Genomic DNA, 22,667 nt, shown 5'->3' on the forward strand with positions numbered 1-22,667 from the left:
TTGAGACAGAGTCTCACCTTGGTAGAGTGCTGTGGTGTCATAGCTCACAGCAACCTCAAACTCTTGGGCTTAAGAGATTCTCTTGCCTCAGCCTCCCAAGTAGCTGGGACTACAGGCGCCTGCCACAACGCCTGGCTATTTTTTGTTGCAGGTGTCGTTAGTGTGTAGCTGGCCCAGGCTGGGTTCAAACCCACCAGCCTCAGCGTATGTGGCTGGCGCCGTAACCACTGTAGTAAGCAAACTTCTTAACATGTTTAATTCTCTCACCAACTTTATTTGGTAGTTGTAATTATTACTGCCATTTTGAGATATGAAAATACAAGTAAAGGCTGTGAACTGGACTTAAAGTCACAACTAGCAAAGTAAGTGATTAGAGATGGTGGTAACCTTGGCCATGTACTCCAGGGCCTGTCCTTTTGAGCACACTAAACCCCACCTTTTTTTCTTCCTTTCCTCTTGAAGAAGTAGTAGGTAGAATTCTATCTTATACCACAAATGAAATTCCAGATGGATTAAAGACAAACAGATAAAAAGACAAGAAAAAGTCTTATAAGAAAATGCAAGAGGTTGGGCGTGGAGACTCACGCCTATAATCCTAGTACTCAAGGAGGCCAAGGTGAGTGGACTGCCTGAGTTCACAGATTCAAGACCAGCCTGAGTCAGAGCGAGACCTTGTCTCTAAAAACAGCCAGGTGTTGTGGTGGGCACCTGTAGTCCCAGCTACTCCGGAGGCTGAGATAAGAGAATCGCTTGAGCCCAAGAGTTTGAGGTTGCCATGAGCTATGACATTACGGCACCCTACCAAGGGCGACAAAGTGAGACTTTTTCTCAGAAAAAACAAACAAACAAGAGATTGCAAATATAATCTAAGGGTTAGAACTAAAAATTCATAACAATGTCAGAAATTTTTGGAGAGGTTGCACCAATACTCCCATCAGCATCAAAGTCCGGAAGCTACAGCTGCTCCTCTTTCTCCAGTGCTTGCTTCTGTATGTCTTCCCCCATCGGCTACCCAAGTGGAGGTACCAGTGTCACACTGCATCACTCTGACGCGTGTGAGGCTGAACATCTTTTCATTTTATGTTCTGGCTATTTGGTTATCTTCCATTGGGTTGTCTGTCCTTTTTTAAGGGTATGCCTTTCTAGTACCTTTATTTTTTTGAGACCGAGGATCACTTTGTCACCCTCAGTGGAGTGCTGTGGCATCATAGTTCACAGTAATCTTAAATTCTTGGGCTTAAGTGATCCTCTTGCCTCCGCCTCCTGAGTAGCTGGGACTACAGGTGCCTACCACAACCAGTAGCTTTTTTTTTTTTTTTTTTTTTTTGAGACAGGGTCTTGCAAGATCTTGCTCAGGCTGGTCTGAAACTTCTTAAAGCAATCTACCTGCCTCGGCCTCCCAAAGTACTAGGATTACAAGCATGAGCCACCAAGCCCACTCCAGATAGAAAGTTTTTTAGGGCTGGGTGCGATGGCTCATGCCTGTAATCCCAAACTCTAAAAGGCTGAGGCCAGCGGATTGCTTAAGCTCAGGAGCTCTACACCAGCCTGAGCAAGAGTGAGACCCTGTCTCTAAAAAAATAGCCAAGTGTTGTGAAGGGTGCCTATAGTCCCAGCTACTTAGGAGGCTGAGGCAAGAATATCATTTGAGCCTAAGAGTTTGAAGTTGCTGTGAGCTGTGACTCCACGGCATTCATTCCAGGGTGTCAAAGTTAGACTGTCTCAAAAAAAAAAAAAAAAAAGAAAAGTTTTTTACTTCAATGTAGTCCAGTTTACCAAAATTTTCTTTTAGAGTTACCACTTTTTATGTCCCGTTTAAGGAATCTCTGCCTATTCTGAAGTTATAAAAATAGTCTCCTATATTTAAGAACTCATCATTTTCACCCTCAGTGTGTAGATCTAACTCCATCTGGAATTGATTTTTGTTGCGGTGTGTGATAAGGGTCAATAGTCATTTTGTTTTCCTCTGTGAATATCCAGCTGACCCAACAGCATTTATTGAAAATTTTATCAACAATGACGGAAGTCAGGATAGTGGTCATCCTTGGGACGTGGAATTAATAAGATCAGCCTGTGTAAAGTCAGCAGCCAACATGTGATTTGGAAAAAAATTGTAACAATGATAATGAAAAGCACAATGACTTCCTTGGTATGCAGACAGACTTATAAATTGATAAGAAAATGACAGATGTATTGATAAAACAGGCAAAGTATATGACACGAGTGGCTGATTCACAGACGTGGGAAAAGACAGCCAGGATGTGAAAAAAACATGTTTAAATTCACTGGATGCTTGCTTTATATGAAATTGAGCAAAGAGAGTAATGAGAATCATTTTGTACCTATTAAAATGAAGAAATTAAGAGTTATTAAAACTACAGTTATCAAATGAGTAGGCAACTAGTACTCTCATGTACTACTGGTGAAAACATGAAACTTCTCAGCCTTTCAGAAAAGAAATCTGGCGACTTCTTTAAAAATTACCACTATGTGAATGGATCATACCGTTTCATCCTTGGGAATCTCTTCCATAATGAGAAACGGCAGTAGTACAGAGATAAATGTAAACGTATATTTACTATGTCACTGTCTTGGGGTAGAAATCTGAAAGTGTATGTCCTCTACACAGTGCTATCTGGCCCTGAGAGAGAAAAGGAATTTCTACCAGGTTCAGAGTGACACACCTAGGCTATAGAGCAGGCTGTCCAATGGTGACCCCATTCTCAGTAACAAAACAGAGTACAGAGAGAAAAAGCAGAATAGTAACAGAGTCACTTGCTTGGTATGGGGACAAAGGAATGGGGGAGGCAGGAGCCAAGTAGAGTGTGAACTGAAACCAGAGTATGCTTGGAAAACAGTAGGCATGATATGATGTGGTTTGGGTACATGTACACCTTGATGTAAAATTATGTGTACGGGTAAGTGCATGAATAAATTAAACAAGAAGTTTCAAAACACAAAATCTATGAGTGGAAAAGAATAACTGGTAGTAGAGGCCTGAGAAGAAGCTCCTCAGAATATATTCTCTGACCACGCCTCAAAAGGGGACTGTGCCCTTCTCAACACAACCTCCCTGTGTAGTTCTGCCTTTCATCTTATACTCATCAGTATATGGTATGATATATATGTTCCATATATATGTGTGAGTGTATATTATTTTTTTATGAGACAGGGTCTTACTCTGTTGCCCAAGCTGGAGTGCAGCAGTGTGACAATAGCTCACTGTCACCTTGCACTCCTGGGCTTAAGCGATCCTCCTGCCTCTGCCCCGAGTAGCATGGTTCATAACACCATGCCCTGCCACTTTTTTAAATTTTTGCAGAGATGCAGTCTTACTGTGTTCCCCAGATTGGTCTTGAATTGCAAATGACCAACCTGCCTTGGCCTCCCAAGGTGCTGGGATTACAGGGTGAGCCACTGCACCCAGCCCATTCCACTTTTATTCTGTATACTTGACTATAAGCTACAAAAAGGCAAGAATTTCTGTTTTATTTCTTGTTGTAGTTCAACACAGTGCCTGGTACCAAGCAGGTGCTCAATAATACTTGCTCTAAGAATGAGAGAGGAATCCACAGGAAAACGTTAGCCCCTGCTGAGGAGATAACAAAAGAAAGAAAGATTTGGTGTGGTGGTTAGAACTAAGATGGGTTTTAATATGATGGACATTTTTCTCAGTAAGATAAGACTAGGAGGATACGAAGCCAATACTGATACACCCAAGTCACATACAGAGCTTAATTACAAAAATACTTAAACCAGTGGTTCTCAACCTTCCTAATGCCGCGGCTCTTTAATAAGTTCCTATGGGTTGCGACCCACAGGTTGAGAACCGCTGACTTAAACTGTCCCTAGATAAACTTGCAGCAAACCTATCCTGGTCTTATTAACATATATATGATTTGTACAATTCCTTTCCTTCCAAAAATGAAGAATTTTGAAGAATTCCAACAGGGGCCTAGACTTTCTCTTACTTGCCCTATTCTTGAGCAACAAATGCTGTGCAATGGAAAGATTTAATTACAGAGTGATGTCTTCTCCAAAAGAATATCCCATTTCCTTAATTTGATTCCTCTTGTCTAAAGCCAAGTTCTGAGACTTCACAGAGGCAGACTTACATTGCAGCCCTTGTCTGTTAAGTAACTGATTCCTTCTTCTGGGCCGATCGCCAGTTCCACTGAAATAATCCAGCTTGACTTTTGAAGGTTGTGGAAACAAGGGAGGATAGAGATGCCAAAAGGAAAAAGGAAACATTTTAGATAAAAAGCCATGGATATATTAAAGGAGCAAAGAGGGGCTGGCTTGCTTTGCTATTAATCTATCTAACCACATATGATAAAACATTCGTAGCTTCATCTACCCAGCATCTGCTCAGCCTACACAGAGATGCACCGTGCTTATTCCAACATGTCTTGAGTCAACTGTTCCTTTAAAATTATTATTTGAACAGGTGTAAACTAACCTTCAGAGAAGAGTTACTTAATAAATCACAGGGCTGGAATAAGCAAACCAAACTGTAAAACATAGACATACTATTTTTAAAACGATTTTATTCTCACATTTTCTTTTTGTACTTTTCCTCTCTGTTAAAATGACACAGTGACATTCTGTTATTACAAAATGGGATATATTAGCCTTCATTCTATTGGAAATTTAGATATACAGTAATAGATAAGAAAAATCAGAAGACATCAAACTAGCCTAATATTCCCCACGTCCCCATACTTACACCGAGAGCACACTTGAAACATTCTTTATCAAATCTGTACACTGGAGAGAGAATCTCAAAGAATTTCAGAATACTTTCTTCTCTGTTGAGGTTGGCAAACTGTCTAAATGTTTGTTGGATCAGTTTTCTTAGTGTTTTGGCCTGCATGATAAAATGACAAGAAATCTTTTTTTAGAGTCAGCAATGCATAAAGACCACAGTAATAACAGTATCCACCACTTAATGCCCCCTGAAATGCACATTACTATAAAATATACTTGTCAAATAATCATAAACTTATTTAATAATAAAGCTTTTTATAACTGTAGTAAAACACACAACATAAAATTTACCATCATCACCATTTTTAACTGTATAGTTCACACATAGAGCTTTATTTCTTAAATGGAAATTTGTACCATATATACTCATACACTAGAAACGAGGATGAAAGTATAAAGGTACAGGCATATTCCACATTAGAAAGGAAAGTGACAAACCTCTCCAAACAACAAAAACCAAAAACCTTAGAAGACCATGATTCTTGGTCCAAAAAATAAAATTACGTAACATTATTCTTCAGAAGTGATTAAAGATACATGCAAAGATTCAGCAATAAGGAGATTTACTGTAGGAGTGCTTGTATTAACATATGGACTGGTTACATAAATCATGGTGTATCTGGGCTGCCCTAAAACTGTTCTGCAGAACTAATTTACTGACATTAAAACCCATACTATGGGTGGCGCCTGTGGCTCAGTCGGTAAGGCGCCGGCCCCATATACCGAGGGTGGCGGGTTCAAACCCGGCCCCGGCCAAACTGCAACCAAAAAATAGCCGGGCCTTGTGGCAGGCGCCTGTAGTCCCAGCTACTCAGGAAGCTGAGGCAAGAGAATTGCTTAAGCCCAGGAGTTGGAGGTTGCTGTGAGCTGTGTGAGGCCACGGCACTCTACCAAGGGCCATAAAGTGAGACTCTGTCTCTACAAAAAAAAAAAAAAAAAAAAAAAAATGTATGTTCTCTGATTTCAAGAGAACCATAAAAAAAAAAACAAAAAAAACCCATACTATACTGTTAAATGAAAAAGGGTAATGACACCATCAATATGTATGATACAGATGTCTTTGAAAGGAGAGAACACACAGGTGAGCTGTGGGGAACACACAGTGCTCCCATAAAGGATATAAACAATGCTTTGTTTTCCCTGTGTAGTGAAATGATAGGTAGTCTTCCAGTCCTTTTTTGCAAGACTACCTATTTAGTTTTCTACTTACACACAAGTATCTGCACGGTGAAGGGACGTGTGCTGTGCAGGCAGCAAGCCCCCAGTCCTCAGTACGGGAAGCCAGCCTGGGGAAGCCAGCGGTCAGAGCTAAGTGACAAGGTCTGAGGAAAAGGAGCCAGAAAACCCAGGACACGGTAAATACTGGGCCCTGACCCAGAAGAGATGCCAAGTCCTTGGGTAGCTCTGAGCAGGAGTGACACCATCTGATGTAGGTTTTCTCAGGGACGCGCAGGCTGCTACATTGACGACAGTAAGACAGGATCAGGGATGCTCAGGCTGCTGTACTGTAAACAGTAAGACAGGAGCAAGAGAGAACAAGTAGGAGACTGCCAGAGGAAGAAGGTGAGATGTGGTCAGAGTCTAACTTACTCTGAAAAGAACAGATTGTCGGGTAAAGTACAGGGAAAGCACCCGGAGAATATGAGAACTCCAGACGGAAGTGTCAAGCAGGTTCCTGGACGTGAGCAGCCACTGGAGTTCAAGGGGGAGGTCCTGGGTGGCTCTGCACACAGAGGAGGAATCAAAGCCCAGGCTGATGCAGGAGGGCATGACTTACTCTGGATGAGGTCGTGGTGACAGGTGACAGCCTATCTACAGTGGCTTGAAGGTCCCAGTGGCGTCTTAGGATTAGTGGACCTGGGAAACCACAGAGAGCGAAGCAGGAAGGTATGAGGGTGGTCAGAGAGTGGGAGGCACACAATTAGGGAGACAGAGTCAAGATTTCCTGGTAAGAGTTCAAGGTAAGTGTTCAACAAGCCAAGAGAGCAGAACACTGGAGAATTACCTAAGCCATGTGATTTTCATTTTATAAGCTTGCTCTGTTCTTGCCTACTAAGGGCTAGGAGGGTAAGAGAGAAAGTGAAGTGATCAGTCAGGCCATCATTAACAAGCCAAGCAAGAAACACCAGTGGTGTGGACCCCAAGGTGTGGTAAAGAAGAGCAACAGGCACCCCTGAGACATGTGAACAACTACATGTGGGACAGCAGCGAAAGAGGAATTCAGGATGACAACAGAGTTTTGGATAGAACAAACAGGCAAACAAAAGGGGTAGACTTGGTGAAGAAAATGAAGTCACGTTAACTTTGGACAACTAGAACCATCAAGATGGTTCAGACATCCGAATACAAGTCTTGAGTTTAGCAGAGGGTAGGGGTAGTATAGAAATTTCAGTCACCAGCTGAAGTAATTACATACGTAGAACTGGATGGCACCTGCAAATAAAATGAAGAGGGCTAATGCCAGGCAGGCTGATAGAGGGTGGAAGAAGAAAATTATAGATGTTTTAAAACAAAAGTATTAATTATAGGTTTAGATCAAAAGAATCTAAACTGAAGAGAAATAAAATGGGTTCAAGGTTAAAAAAGCTTACCACGAAGATAAACGAGTTGGCCAGCTTTGCATGCTCTATAGTGTTGGGAAGCATATTTTTGGGAATGCTTATGTAAGAAGTGCCCAAGAGCCAAGAGTGTGAAACAGGCCAATCTCATCCCAGGGGTAACCCTGACATCATTTAACAGTTGTTTTGGCTCCAGGCTTTCCAAACATTCTCTGACTGTGATCACCTGTGCAGATCTGTCTACCAGGAATGTGCAGACTGGATGTGGAGATTCAAGTACATCTGCAGCAGCCCACAGGATGCTTTTCTCATTATTAATCAATTCAACATCCTGGGAGTTTGCTGAATGTAAATCAGTTGCTAAGATCTAAGTCCACCACACTCTGGACTCAGAACAAATCCACTACGGCAATTCTATTCTGTGACTGACACTTGTAATACACTAAAGAATCAACAGATACCTTATTCTCAAGAAACTAAGAGGAGTGCTGGAAAAACAGCTTTCTGATCTTCACTCACGGCTGTAATTCTGTGGGCAGTGTTGTCAGGCATTGATTCAAGCACACACAAAATGATGTTGGGAAAGACATCTGTAGAGCCTTACATGAAAATATCCTGCCCAATGACTCTTACGATGTAGATACTATTTTTCATATATTCTATCAGTGAGCAAACAGATTCAGAAAGACTGGGTGACAATATGGGGGTAGATGAACTAGGATTCCAAGGCAGAACTGCCTGAGCTCTTTTTACCAGCTGTGACCATTTCGAGCACCAACTTCCTCCAAGATGTTCTTCTAGACAGCACCAGGAAGAAACAACTACCACATCCTATGGGTGTCATCTCATATTGAATGTATTTTTAAACATGGAACTTATGTATGAAAAAGAAAACCAAAGTTATCTCTTTAATGGTAAGAAAGGAGTGTGGCCCACAGCTGAAAGTCAGTTATATGCTTAAAAATGAATAACTGCATGACTCTGCCACAACAACTTGGATTCTGGCATCCTCTCAGGAGCCTAGACAAACAAAAACTGGTTCTATCCTGTGGTTAAATAATACTTCACTTCTGGCTCGGCACCCATAGCTCAGTGGTTAGGGCACTGGCCACATGCACTGGGGCTGGTAGGTTTGAACTCGGCCCGGGCCAACTAAACAACCTTGACAACAACAAAAATAAAAAACAGCCAGACGGTGTGATGGGCACCTGTAGTCCCACCTACCCGGGAGGCTGAGGCAAGACAATCGCTTAAGCCCAAGAGTTTGAGGTTGCTGTGAGCTGAGATGCCACAGCACTCTACCGAGAGCAACATAGTGAGACTCTGTCTCAAAATAATAATAATAATAGTAATAATACTTCACTTTCTAGCATGCAAGAAGGAAGATACTTCAGCCTTCCGTTGTTTTTTTATTAAATCATAGCTGTGTACATTAATGCAACCATGGGGTACAATGTGCTGGTTTTATATACAATTTGAAATATTTTCATCAAACTAGTTAACACAGCCTTCACGGCATTTACATTCTACATTTAGTAAATTTCACATGTACTCTTGTAAGATGCACCGTAGGTGTGGTCCCACCAATTACCCTCCCTCCTCCCATCCTCCCTCAGACTTCAGAATATGCTTAAGAACATGCTTAAAGTCCTGAACACCTTAAAACTCGTTATTGAAGTGTTATGATACAACAAATTAGAATATAGTAGCAGTTGCAAAGAGTAGTTGTCAAATAAACACACGAACCAGAACACAATGGCAAATCATTTTTATTACTATTAATAGTAAGTTGATACGTTTATTTATGACTCTAAGAGGAGTATTTTAGCTAAGTACTAACATGCAAAGTTGAAAAACTATTGAAAAGCGGTTCAGAAAAGAAGCTAATTCTCTGTATTCTCAAACAACTTCTTGCTTTCAAACTACTGACAATAGTACTATGAAGTTACATCCATTTGTTACCTAAAATATAAAATACTCTACGAAGTAGCAGAAATAGAAGTTAAGGAACTAGAACTCCCCCCCTTGAGCTTCAAACACAGATACTTCTATGTGCCTGGCACATCTGGATTTCCCACAGACATCCAAAATCTGACATTCCACTGACATTCCAGCCGTGCTACTTACTGACCCCAGCCTAATAGACCCTGACAACGCACTACACCCGACGTAGCTGCCAAGATATCACTCTGAACCTACTTCTTCCCCTTCCCCTTGACCTCCACATTCTCACAACGCCTCAAGTTCAGTATTACATAGGGGAACAGATCCCCAATTCGACTTCTACTTCACTTTGTGGTTTGACTACTAGGACCAGTGACCACCGTAATAATGTACGAGGCAGAAACCCGAGGCCAGGCCCTGCCTTTTCTTCTCCCTACTTCCACATCAGACTAATAGGTAAATCCTGTAAGACCTCATATTCTTAACATCCTTCAAATGAAACCCAATAACTCTCTACTCTGTTTCCTTTAAAGTCAAGTCCCTCACAACAATGTCTCCTGATGGCTAAGAAATAGTGTGCTGTTGCACTACAAGAGGGATTGAAGCCATCATCCCTGTGCTAAATAATGCCAGCCCTCTTTTCCTCAGCCAAAACTCTTCTTAGAAATGAAATGTGTATGGTAATAAAGAACTAAACTGCTCATTTTGATTAACCTGCTGGAAAATTTTGGAGTAACCACACAATTGTGTTTGAAAACAAGCTCTGATTTTATTATATTTGTCTCAGTCACGTGAACACGGGGAAACGTGTTAAGTTTTCTGTACGCTGCTTTAACTGGCTCATCCTTGTACATATTACCAAGCTAGGAACTAAGAAGTCACAGTGATGAAGAACAAATCATTAAGTAGCTGGAAGAGGGTTAGTTTTCTATGGACACAGAAACAACTGTCTTGCTCCCACCAACTAAAGTGGTGTCTTTTGCCAGGAGTGTACCCAGGCTTTTTTATAACCTATTCTTAAATGCGACCACCAGAGAGAGCTATGAGTTCCAAACCTGTATTCAATGTTGGACAAAAACTGAAAAATCTATGCTGTGCGAAAGAAGCTCCAAACTTAGTTTTAATGAAAAGTATATCTTAGAAAGCATTAGTTCTTTTCTAATTACTCAGGGAAGAAAAAATTCCATTAAGATCTAACATCTTACAACATTGTGACATATATTATTTTTTTTTTTTTGTGGAGACAGTCTCATTATGTCACCCTTGGTAGAGTGCCGTGGCAATCACAGCTCACAGAACCTTAAACTCCTGGGCTTAAGTGATTCTCTTGCCTCAGCCTCCCAAGTTTCTGGGGATTACAGGTGCCTGCCACATGCCTGGCTATTTTTTTTTGTTGTTGTTGTAGTTGTCATTGTTTTTGGTAGGCCTGGGCTGGGTTCAAACATGCCAGCCCTGGTGTACGTGGCTGGAGCCCTAGCTGCTGAGCTACAGGCGCCCAGCTACATCTTAACATCCTGATAGTAATCAATATAATTCCTGGACTAGTAGAAACAAGCAAGATGGTTTTACACTGTATTTCAAGTTTTAATACCTGCATTGTGTTTGCCTAAATTTAGAAAACTGGGCATCTATCTACACACATTATGTATGTATATATGTATGTATTTCAGAATATTATGAGGATACAAATGTTTAGTTACATGAATTGCTATTGTGCAGTTTGAGTCAAAGTTTTAAGTGTGCCCATCATCAAGATAGTGTGTACTTAACCCAATAGGCGTGAATCTATCCCCCTACCCCACTTAGTTTCTGTTGAGTTTTACCACCAGGAGTGCTGACTGATTAGTTCCAATTTAACAGTGAATACATGTGTTTGTTTTCCCATTCTTGTGATACTTGGCTTAGAAGAACGGTCTCGAGTTCCATTCAAGTTATTACCTAAGGTACTAGTTCACCATTTTTCTGTGGCTGAGTAGCAGTACTCCATGGTATACACGTACTACATTTTACCAATCTTCTCCCCTACTGATCAGCACTTGGGTTGTTTCCACATTTTTGTGATCATAAGTTATGGTCATTCCAGTCTAAGTGTCTTTTTCTTTTTTTCCTTTCAGTAAATACCCAAGAGTGGGATTGCTGGTAGGTCTACTTAGTTTTTTGAGGTATCTCCATATACTCTCCATAAAGTTTGTACTAGTCTGTAGTCCTAACCACCAGTATGTATTCCTTTCTTTCCACATCCACACCAGCATCTACTGTTTTGAGACTTTTATATAAAAGCCATTCTCACTGGAATGAGGTGATAGCTCATGGTGGTTTTGGTTTGCATTTCCCTGATGATTAGAAATGTTGAGTATTTTTCCCTATGTTCATTGGACATTATCTTCTTTTGAAAAGCTGCTGTTCATGTCTTTTGCCCACTTTTTAATGGGGTTGTTTGTTGTTCTCTTGATCTGCTTCCTAGTTTCTGCTCATGTGTAAAATTCACATAGGATGTCTATTTGCTGTTGATTGTTACCTTGGCCATGCAGAAGCCCTTTAATTTAATCAGGTCCCATTTATTTTTGTTAATTGCTGGGATTGTTTTCAGGGTCTTCATCAATTTTTTGCCTAGGTTGATTTCTGTTAAGTGTTTTTTCTACTTCTTCTAGAATTCTTATAGCTTCATGCCTTAGATTTTCCTTTGTGAAATGATTTTTGTGAGTGGTAAGAAGTGTGGATCCTGTTTAAGTTTCCTATATGTAGATATCCAGTTTTCCCAACATCCTTTATTCAACAGAGATTCATTTCCCCAGGATGTTTTTTCTCTGCTTTGTCAAAAATCAGACATCATTGTGAGGACGGTTTAACATCTGGGTTCTCTGTTCTGATCCATAGGTCTATGTCTCTGTATTTGTGCCAGTACCATGCTAGTTGGTTACGACAGCCTTGCAGCATAGCTTGAAGTCTGGTACAGTGATACCTCCTGATTTGTTCTTATTGCTTAAGGCTTATTTGACTATTCGAGTCTTTTCTGGTTCCATATGAAATATAGAACTATTTTTCCTTGATCTGCAAAAAATGCTATTGGCATTAAATGGGGCTTAATGAACCTTACAGACATTTTGAACACTGCTTTTTCTGCCAAACCAGATATGTTTTCCATATGTTTATGTCCTCTGCAATTTCCTTCCCCTGATTCACAGTTCTTGCAGGTCTTTCATCCCCTTAAATATATTCCTGTATGTTTTGTTTATTGCTATCGTAAAAGATTTTCACTTTTTTGACTACTTTTGGTGTACATGAATGCTATTGTGTACGCTGCTTTTGTAACCTGATACTTTTGCTGAATTTATTTACCAATTCCAAGAGTCTCTTGGCAGCATCTTTGGAGTTCTGCAGATATAAGAACATATTATCAGTAAAGAGTAATAGTGGCCTCTCCTCTTCACATCTGGATAACCTTCTCTTATTTGAATGCTCTAGCAAAGACTTACGGCACCATGTTGAATAGAAACTGTGATAGTGGGCAATCTTGTCTGGTTCCAGTTCTAAGGGGAAATGTTTTCAACTTTTCCCCCATTCAGTATGATGCTGGCCATGGGTCTGTCATATATATGCCTTTTATAATTTTATATATGTTATATATATACACATATACATATGCCCTTTATAATTTTGAGGTAAGTCCCCATCTGTACCTATTTTGTTAAGTGTTCTTATCATAAAATTATTGAATATCATCAAATGCTTTTACTGATGAGGATCATACAGTCTTTGTTTCTGCTTCTGTTCATATGGTGAACTACATTTATAGATTTTTGTATATTAAATCATCTTTGCATCTTTGGGATGAAGGCCACAACCACTTGGTCGTGGATTTTTTTTTTTTCTTTTATAGACAGAGTCTCACTCTGTTGCCCTGGGAAGAGTGCTTTCATCATAGCTCACAGCAACCTCAAACCCTTAGGCTCAAGAGATATTCCTGCCTCAGCTTCCCATAGTTGGGACTATAGGCATCTGACACAATGCCCCACTAGTTTTTCTATTTTTAGTAAAGATAGGGTCTTGCTCTTGCTCAGGCTGGTCTTGAACTCGTGAACTCAAGTGATCCATCTATCTTGGCCTCCCAGAGTGGTAGGATTATAAGCGTAAGCCACCATGCCCAGCCAAGGTGTGTACTTTTTTTTGATGTGCAGTTTAATTTGTATTGTTAGGATTTTATTGAGAATTTCTGCATCTATATTCACAAGGGATAATGGTCTACAGCAGCAGTTCTCAACTTATGGGTTGCGACCCCTTTGTAACAATGAAAATACATCGCAGCATTATGAAGGCTGAGAACCACTGGTCTATAGTTTTCTTTTTTTGTCACATCCTTTCCTGGCTTTAGTGTTAAGGTGATAATTAGTTTTGTAAGATGAACTGGTGAGAATTCCTTCCTTCTTGATGTTATGGAATAATTTCTGTGCACAGGTACCAGTTCTTCTTTGTAGGTCTGGTAAAATTTGGGTGTGAAACCACCTGGTCTGGGGCTTTTGTGTGTTGGAAGATTTTTTTATTGCTGCTTCAATCTTGACACTTGATATTGGTCTATTCAGGATTTCTACCTCATCCTGATTAAGCCTAGGGAGACTGTGTATTTCTAAGAATTTATCCATTTCCACCATGTTTTCGAGTTTATAAGCATAGAGATTTTTCTAGTTTTGGAGATAGTATTTCCTTTTTTTTATTTTTTGTAGAGACAGAGTCTCACTTTACCGCCTTTGGTAGAGTGCCATGATGTCACACGACTCACAGCAACCTCTAGCTCTTGGGCTTCCGCGATTCTTCTGCCTCAGCCTCCCAAGCAGCTGGGACTACAGGCGCCTGCCACAACGCCCGGCTATTTTTTGGTTGCAGTTCAGCAGGGGCTGGGTTTGAACCCGCCACCCTCGGTATATGGGGCCGGCGGCCTAGTCACTGAGCCACAGGTGCCACCCATTTCCAAGATATCAGTTGTGATTTCTCTTTTTCCATTTCTGATTTAGCTTATTAGAAGTCTTTCTTTTTTGCTTCTAGTTAGTCTAATGAAAAGCACATCAATTTTTCTTATTTTTTCTTTCTTTTTTGAGACAGAGTTTCACAATGTTGCCCTTGATAAACTGCTATGGCATCAGAGCTCACAGCAACCTCAAACTCTTGGGCTTAAGTGATTCCCTTACCTCAGCCTCCCAAGTAGCTGGGACTATAGGCGCCTGCCACAATGCCTGGCTATTTTTGTGTTGTCATTGTTGTTTAGCAGGTCTGGGCCGGGTTCAAACCCACCAGCCCCAGTTTATGTGGCCAGTGCCCTAACCACTGACCTATAGGCAACGAAAAACTTTTCAAAGAACTTTTTGTTTCATTAATCTTCGGTGTATTTCTTTCTTTCTTTCTTTCTTTTTTTGAGACAGAGCCTCAAGCTGTCAGCCTGGGTAGAATGCTGTGACATCACAGCTCACAGCAACCTCCAACTCCTGGGCTTACGCGATTCTCTTGCCTCAGCCTCCCGAGTAGCTGGGACCACAGGCACCCGCCACAACGCCTGGCTATTTTTTTGGTTGCAGCCGTCATTGTTGTTTGGTGGGTCCAGTCTGGATTTGAACCCGCCAGCTCAGGTGTATGTGGCTGGTGCCTTAACCACTTGAGCCACAGGCACCGAGCCAGTGTATATTTCTTTTGTTATCCATTTCATTTAGTTCTGCTCTGATCTTGGTTATTTCTTTTCTGCTAGGTTTAGGACTGTTCATCCTTCTCCAGTTCCTCGTGATGATTCATTAGATTGTTGATTTGTGATCTTTCTGCCTTTGGATGTAGGATTTAAAGCTAACCATTTTCCTCTCAGAACTGCTTACGCTGTATCCCAGATTTCAATAACTTGTGTCCCCTTCACTTCATCATTTAGTTCAAAGAATCTTTTAATTCCCATCTTAATTTCATCTTTGACCTATCATTCAGCAGTAATTTGTTTAGTTTCCATGACTTTGTGTACAGATGAGTGTTTCTGTTGGGAGTTGATTTCTAGTTTTATTCCACTGTGATGTAAGAACACATACGTGATAGAATTCTTTTTCCATTCTAATTTACTGAGACATGTCTTGTGGCCCAGGATATGATTAATCTTAGAGAATGAGAGAATGTTCCATGAGCTGATGAGACAAATGCACATGGTCAGCAGTTTTGGGATAGTATATTCTATAAATGTCTGTCAGGGCCATTTGTTCTAGGATTGGGTTCAAGTCCACTGTTTATTTTCTGTTTGGAGGATCTGTCCCATTCTGTCAGTGGGATTTTGAAGTCCTTGGCTATTATGGTGTTGCTATTCATCATTTTGTTTAGTACACATAGAATTTGCTTTATGAATGTCAGCATACCTGTTTTAGATGTGTAAATATTTAAAATTATATGTCTTGAATTGTTCCCTTTACCATTTATATAATGACCATGCTTGTGTTTCTTTACTTTCGTTGATTTGGAGTATATGTTATCTGATATGAGAACTGCTACACCAGCTTTCTTTTGGTTTTCATTTTCATGGAATGTTTTCCATCCCTTCACCTTGAGTCTGAATGAATCCTCATGGGTTAGATGTGTTTCCAGGAGACAGCAGACACTTGGCTCGTATTTTTTATCCATTTAGCCTGCCTATGTCTCTTACATGGGGAGTTCAGGCCATTCATGTTTATTGCTGTTTTACCTGTTGAGCCTGGGCTCTGACCTCTGGCTTTTGAGTGATTTTACACTAGTGGGTGTCTGTTGTGCTGATTCATGTCTGTAGTATAATGCAGGGCTGAATACTTCCTGTAAGGCAGGTCTAGTCTTGGCAAATTCCTTCAGTGTTTGCTTGCTTGTCTGGAAAAGATTTAAATTTTCCATCAAATGTGAAACTTAGTTTTGCAGGATACAATAGTCTAGGCCAGCAGTTGTTTTAAGAAGATTGAAGGTAGAGACCAACCCCCTCTGGCTTATGAGGTCTGCTACTATCCTGATGGGTTTTCCCTTGCAGACTGGTTGCTGCTTACCTCTAGCTGCTTGGAGAATTTTCTCTTTTGTTTTGACTTGGGCCAGGTTAAATGCTAAATCTTGGAAATGACCTGCTACTGACTATGAAATCTTCCTGGAGTTTGATAACCATCTTATATTTGGCTGCCTGGATCTCTGGCTATCCTAGGGAAGGTTTTCCACTATAATTTTTGCAAACAGATTTTTCCATGCTTCTGGCACTTTCTTCTTCTCTCTCAGGGATACCAATAATTTGTATGTTTGCTCACTTCATGTAGCCCCAGATCTCTCTCAGGGACTGGTCTTCCTTTATTGTTCTCTGCTTCTTCACGTGACTGGGTTAGCTCAAGACCCTTGTATTCAAGGTCTGAGATTCTTTCTTCTCCTTGGTTTAATCTGTTGTCAAAACTTTCTGCTATGTTTTGTAAATGCCTGAATGACTCTTTCATTTCTTTGAGTTTTAGCATCCTACCTAATTTTGTCAAGCCATTTAGTGACTTTTCATTAATTTCCTGAAATACTTTTTGGGCTTCTTTTGTTGGTATTCAGCTTTCTTTTCAATCCCATTCATCTCATTTGCCATTCGTACTCTGGATTCCATTTCTGTCATTTTGACAATTTCCTTGCAGTTAAGAGTTTACCGTTATAGCTCCTTTGTCATCTCTTGGGCAAGCTGATCTGTTCTGAATGTTGCCAGGGTTCTTTTGCTGGTTTCATCTCATCTAAGACTTCTTTTCTTAATTCAGGGCTAACAGATTTGCATGACTCCTGCTCCTTGCTAGGAGCTAGGTGAGACTCTTCACTGAGGCTGGTGTTGCGGGAATTGCTCTACCCAGCGTCTACCCACAGAGGTAACACCAGTAATTGGTTAAGGTTGTCATGGGTTCTCAGATTATGGGAATTTGCTCAAAGCAGGTCACAGTGTGCTGGAGGCTTGAAGTTAAAGGGGTCTCTGGCAGGATACTGGACTTTGGAGTTCTTCCAGCCCTGCTTTGTTGGTGGAGGCTTGGGGGTAGGGTTTTGGGCCTGATGGGAATTCTGGTGGCATAAAGGCAGAGCATTAGGCTCTGATAGGCACCTCAGAGCTGGGACTGGAAAGAAACCAGAACCAGAACTTCTAAACCAAGCCTCTGGGCCAGAAACAGGGCCATGCAGATTGTAGGGCTGATCCAACCTATAGGACAGGGTCGTGGCCAAGCAGGCAAGAGGGCCTGGAGGGCAGAATTGGGGCCAACCAAACAGCAGGCTGCTCTGCAGACACAAGGACCCTGTGGTTGTCAAGTCAGAGGGGTAGAGGTCAGCTCTGGTGGCCCAATTACTATGGAGCTCTCCATGCTCCTATTTAGATCTGGTGAAGCAGGTCTAAAGCTTTGCCCAAAGCTTCTCAGGTCAGAGCCTGCTATACCCTGGCATGAGAGCCTCTGAGCTGGGACAGGGGAGGAGTCAGAAACAAAGACTTTGAGCACAGCCTCTGAGCCAGAAGTGGGGCTGTGCAGAATGGTGGGCCAATCTGGTCTGGGGGACAGGTCATGGAGTCATGACCAAGCAAGCAGCAGGCTAGTCCACAAGCACAGGAGCCCCAGGAGTGTCAAGTCAGTGAGCATTGACAGGTCAGATCTGGTGTCCCAGAGACCATAGAGCTCTCCATACTCCATTTAGCACCTGCCAAAGTAGCCACCCAAAGCCTTCTAGGTTGGAGCATGCTTCACACTGGCATGAGAGCCACTGGCATGAGCCAAGACTAGGGAGTAGCCTGAAGCAAAGCCTCTACAGGAGGCCTCTAAGCCAGAAGCAGGGCCATGCAGATGGTAGGTGATCTGACGTGGAACCACTATTCTATTTTAAATCAATACACATGTAAAGAGAAAATTACTGAGAATGTGATACTTCTTCAAAATAAAATAGTATTATTTGTCTGAAGCATCAGAAATAGCTACTATTCAAGCCACATTGTACTATAAAAATAATTTCATGTTTGTTAACGGAATGATTATCAGATGCTACTAGCAATACTGTATCCCTCGGGCTTCCCAGATGATAAAGTTATAATGCAACACTAAAGAAAATAAGCAATAAAAGAACAGCAGTATATATTATTATTAAGGAATAACTTATCAACCCCCCGGCCCCCTCAAATGCTAAACACCAATATATTAATGGTGCATGCAAAGAGTGCTGCTTCCTCCTTGACTATGCCAGATGATAAGCTCTGCCAGTAGAGGCTTCATGCCCTCAGCATCCCCCACGCGTGGCCCTCAGCAAATGCCCAAAATTCACCACCAGATGACTGTACCACACCCTGCACTTGGTGCTCAATGAGAATATTAAGCCTGAAATGTTCATCTTCTGACCACAGAAATGAAATGACTATTTGCTCTAAGAATAAAATTAAGTATTTCTGATAGTATTCTAAGAAACCATTTTATTATTTGGGAATTAGATATATACTCAAAAAACTAGTAACTATTGATCTCAACAATTCCAGTTCTGAAATTAGGTTCCTACTGTGAATTATATCACAAAATATTATAATTTGGCTATTCTGACTTGCCACCTAATTTTAGCTTTACAGTAGAGCTGCAGTGCCAGCACAGGGAGCTCCCTAGGGTACCATTCCCTGAGCTACAGTCTCAAATTCACTTTCACTGGTTTGTCCACTCATGTCCTTACACTATTCCAATTTCCATACTGCACTTCTCATCTTTTCTCTTCAGCTTCCTCCAGCTTCTTGGTTTTTCCTTCTGTTTTATGGCTTTGACCTTTGAACAGCAATGATCAGAATCTTACAGAGCAGTGGTTCTCAACCTTCCTAAAGCCACAGCTCTTTCATACAGTTCCTGTGGGTCACGACCCACAGGTTGAGAACCACTGTTATAGACTATTCCTTAGTATGGGTTTGACATACTGGTTTTCCTGGTATAAGGATTTAAAAAAAAATGTGTCTCTGGCAACACTCACATCAAAAAGGCAGAAATTCAAAGTATCTTCCAAACTTTTCTTAACAATTAAGGTACACACATTCCAGATTCTGTTTTTGATGTTAAACATAGCTATTCAAGTTCTACCTAATACTAAGGTAATCTTTCAATAGTTCAATGTGAGTGTTAACTATAAACAATCCCCTAGAAATGTAAACATAAAGGAAAAAAGCTAGTAAAACAAAATAGTTTTTGGAAAAACTAATGTATTGACATAGTCTGTTTATGGAAAAGCAAATGGTAATTGATCCAGTCATTCTACAGGGCTATAGCATATAGAAATATGTCTTAGATCTATGCAACAAAAACAGAGAAGTTTGCTTTTTGTCATCAGTGGAACAAGGATGACGCTCACCCTCCACACCAAACTAGGTCACACTTCCTGAGCAATTGCTCTGTTGTTTTAAGATCTTACACACATTAGCTCATTTAATCTTTATATATGAGCTTCGTGTATTAGAAACTGGTTTTATCTGCATTTTACACATGTGGAAAGTGAAATAAAGGTTAAATAACTTCTCTAAAGTCACATGCAATTCAAGATGGGGAAGTCGAGATTTTTACCCAAGGAAGTTTGGTTTTAGAGCCAGTTTTCTGATCTACTAAGCTATATTCTTCCATAACTATGCCTTATCCTGCTTGGAACTCAATTGAAGGAATGTAGAACATGCCTTTGTAGTAATAAATAGAGCAGGAACAGTCACTGTTTATGAATTACTATGTGACAAGCACTGTGGTAAGTAATTTTAATCTGCTAAATATTCACATCAACCCTACAAAATATTTTCTCCACTGTGCAAATAAGAAACCAGGCCAAGAGCATGAGGCCAGCAATTGACAGAGTTCATCTGAGCCAGACTCTGTCTCTAATCCCCAGGTCCATGGCCCCCTACTGCATGTGAACAAGTTGGCCTGTATTCAGAACTGGCTTCGGGAACCACACTTCAGAGTTCATCCCCCACTCCACAGGGAGCTCTTTCTGCCTGTGTGGGAGCTACAGGAGGGAAAGAGGGAGAGGAAGCAAGGCTTTGCTCAAGTTTCTAATGTGGAGGCTGGCCACATGGCTGAAACAGGAGAAGACACACCTTCAGCATGCACTGATTGCCACACACACAGTATTCATGACTCTGTGACAATAATTCTTTTACATGTTGCTCCTTTTCCTCTGCACATCAAAGTAAGACTGTAAAGACGTAGGTGACAGGGACAACTGAGCATGTAACTTCTTCAGTTTTGTACTCAGATGAGTATCACACATAATCAGGAAGTGAAATCATGGTTTTGAGGGAAAAAGTTGCACTTATAAAAATCTACTTGCCATTAATATGAGTAGAATAAATGTCAGCTTTTTACATCATAGCTTTTACATTTAGGGGAAAAAATATATTTTACTTTCCCAAAAGCCATTTAGTATTGGGGAAAAGGTAAAACTTCAGTATTTGATTAGGATAAAGGAGACTCTAATTACCTTGACAGAATCCAGTAAACTCTTAGGAAAAAATCGCTTTAAACCAACATCTTTTCTGAAATATAAAAAGAAGTGTATTAACAAATAACACCACTAAATCAATTAATATGACACACTTGCAAGAACAGAGAAGTACTGCAAATCATTCACCCTCCCATGTGTTGTTCAGAAAGGAAACCAGTAGAAACAGCATTGCAATTTACCAGTAAATTCACAGAAGGGGTGGGACACATTATTTTCTAGATATGTATAGAAACATGAATAAAAGTTGACTTAGGTAGAAATCCTTTTGATTTTTTTTACTCTTATTGTTGAAAACTCTTCTAAAATATTGTCTCTTTGAAAATTACAATGTGTAAGAAAACAGCTGTCAGGCATGGTGGCTTACACCTGGAACTCGAGCCACTTGGGAGGCTGACATGGGAGGATTACTTGAGTTTAGGAGTTCAAAGGTACAGTGAACTATGTAACACTGCACGCTAGCCTGGCAACAGAGCAGGAAAAAAAGAAAAACAAAAAAGAAAAAAAATAAAGAAAACTGCTCTTTTTTAGATATTGCTTAAAGGTTGCCCTTATAAACATCAATTCCAATTCCAACTCCAACTGAGTAATACTGTATTTGTAGAGAAAATAGCTACCCTAATTAGGAAAAGCTTCAGAATATACCTTGAGAGTTTAAAAAATAATTTTCATTTACACTAAAAGTTGATTTTTAAAAACAGAATTTTTTGATTAAAGGACTAGTTCACCTAATAATCATGGCTTATCACCTCAATTTCACACTAGGAAAAAAAGGGAAATTAAATATATAGAAATGTTATAAATTCTAGCAACTTCCTTTAAGTCAGGCTATAAAATTAAACTGATTATTATTATCAAGAACCTCAAAGCACCTCTGCCCAAGAAAATAGATCCGAAAAGAATAGCCAATTCTCTTTTCCGTGTAATTTGGATAGTGAGTTACTCTGGTGCTCTGGCCACTAGATGGCACTGGCGTGCTAGTGAGATAAAATAATGCAGCTGAAGACATGAAGCAATGTCAGGAGACAGGGAAAACAGAAAGGATCAAGTGGAAAAGAGAAATACACGTATCTTTTCAGGCTCAACAAAAGGAAATAGTAAGCTGAATAAAAAGCACCAAAATACGGATGACTTGTTCATCCATAACTATAAGTCAGTTGGCATTATGAACAAAAATACAGAAATCCTGTCAGTCCATATAGCTAATTCTGTATCTAAACTTAATCCCTCCTTGTATTTTATAGATAACAGAATAGGTAGTACCTACACCAATGAGCTCCTTGCTAAATCCAGAACTGGTTTCAGTTCTAATTCATTTTTATTTTGTTATTGTTAGGTTCACCACATGCTATAATTTTCTTTGTTGGCTTCTATGACAAAGAACCAGTTTTCTGGTTTTATCTATCAGTTAATTCATATAAGTCCTGGTTCTCCACTTCTCTCTAACCACTTCTGTTTGTAACTTCCCTTCCTTACCTTTACAGCACTGCCAGAAGGAAGAAAAAGCGCCCACCAGAGTTCTTCCTTTTCACACTGCCTCCTATACACACAGGGTCTTTGCATTTTTAAGAATTTTGATGCTAACCACTACCAGGAAGTAGCAAAGTAAGTACATAAAAGACAAACGTATTACAATCTTTAAGACACTATTCTTGAGCATTTTCTTTCCTAGCTTCCTTTTCAGGTAACTGTTCCATTATAAAAAGCACTAATTTTCATTGGAGAGTTCTTGACTTGAATGTTAGCCCTGCTATAAGATAAATTTGGCTACTGACACCTGGGAACCTCAGGTTATCTACCTGTAAAATGGGGATGCCAATTCTACTGCATACAGTGGTGCTGAGGTGCAAATAAGAATGTGTCTATGAAGTCCCTAGAATTCTAAGGTGGGTTCCTTTCCTCTAGAACAGTGGTTTTTGACCTTCCTAA

General features: G+C 40.4%; 1 protein-coding gene across 13 annotated transcripts in view; it reads right to left on the reverse strand.

Annotated features, from left to right (window-relative positions):
• PTK2 (protein tyrosine kinase 2) overlaps nucleotides 1-22,667 on the reverse strand; it is a 331,183-nt gene that overhangs the window by 141,825 nt on the left and 166,691 nt on the right. For all 13 annotated transcript variants that reach the window (XM_053559586.1, XM_053559583.1, XM_053559587.1 and 10 more), the window contains 3 exons: nucleotides 20,718-20,772; nucleotides 4,727-4,867; nucleotides 4,116-4,193 (listed from right to left, as the gene is read on the reverse strand). In XM_053559586.1, the coding sequence (XP_053415561.1) occupies nucleotides 4,116-4,193; nucleotides 4,727-4,867; nucleotides 20,718-20,772 (274 nt within the window). The remainder of the gene's footprint in view (nucleotides 1-4,115; nucleotides 4,194-4,726; nucleotides 4,868-20,717; nucleotides 20,773-22,667) is intronic.

The sequence above is a fragment of the Nycticebus coucang genome, chromosome 13 (genome assembly GCF_027406575.1).
Source record: "Nycticebus coucang isolate mNycCou1 chromosome 13, mNycCou1.pri, whole genome shotgun sequence".
In the NCBI taxonomy this organism is placed as follows: Eukaryota; Metazoa; Chordata; class Mammalia; order Primates; family Lorisidae; genus Nycticebus; species Nycticebus coucang.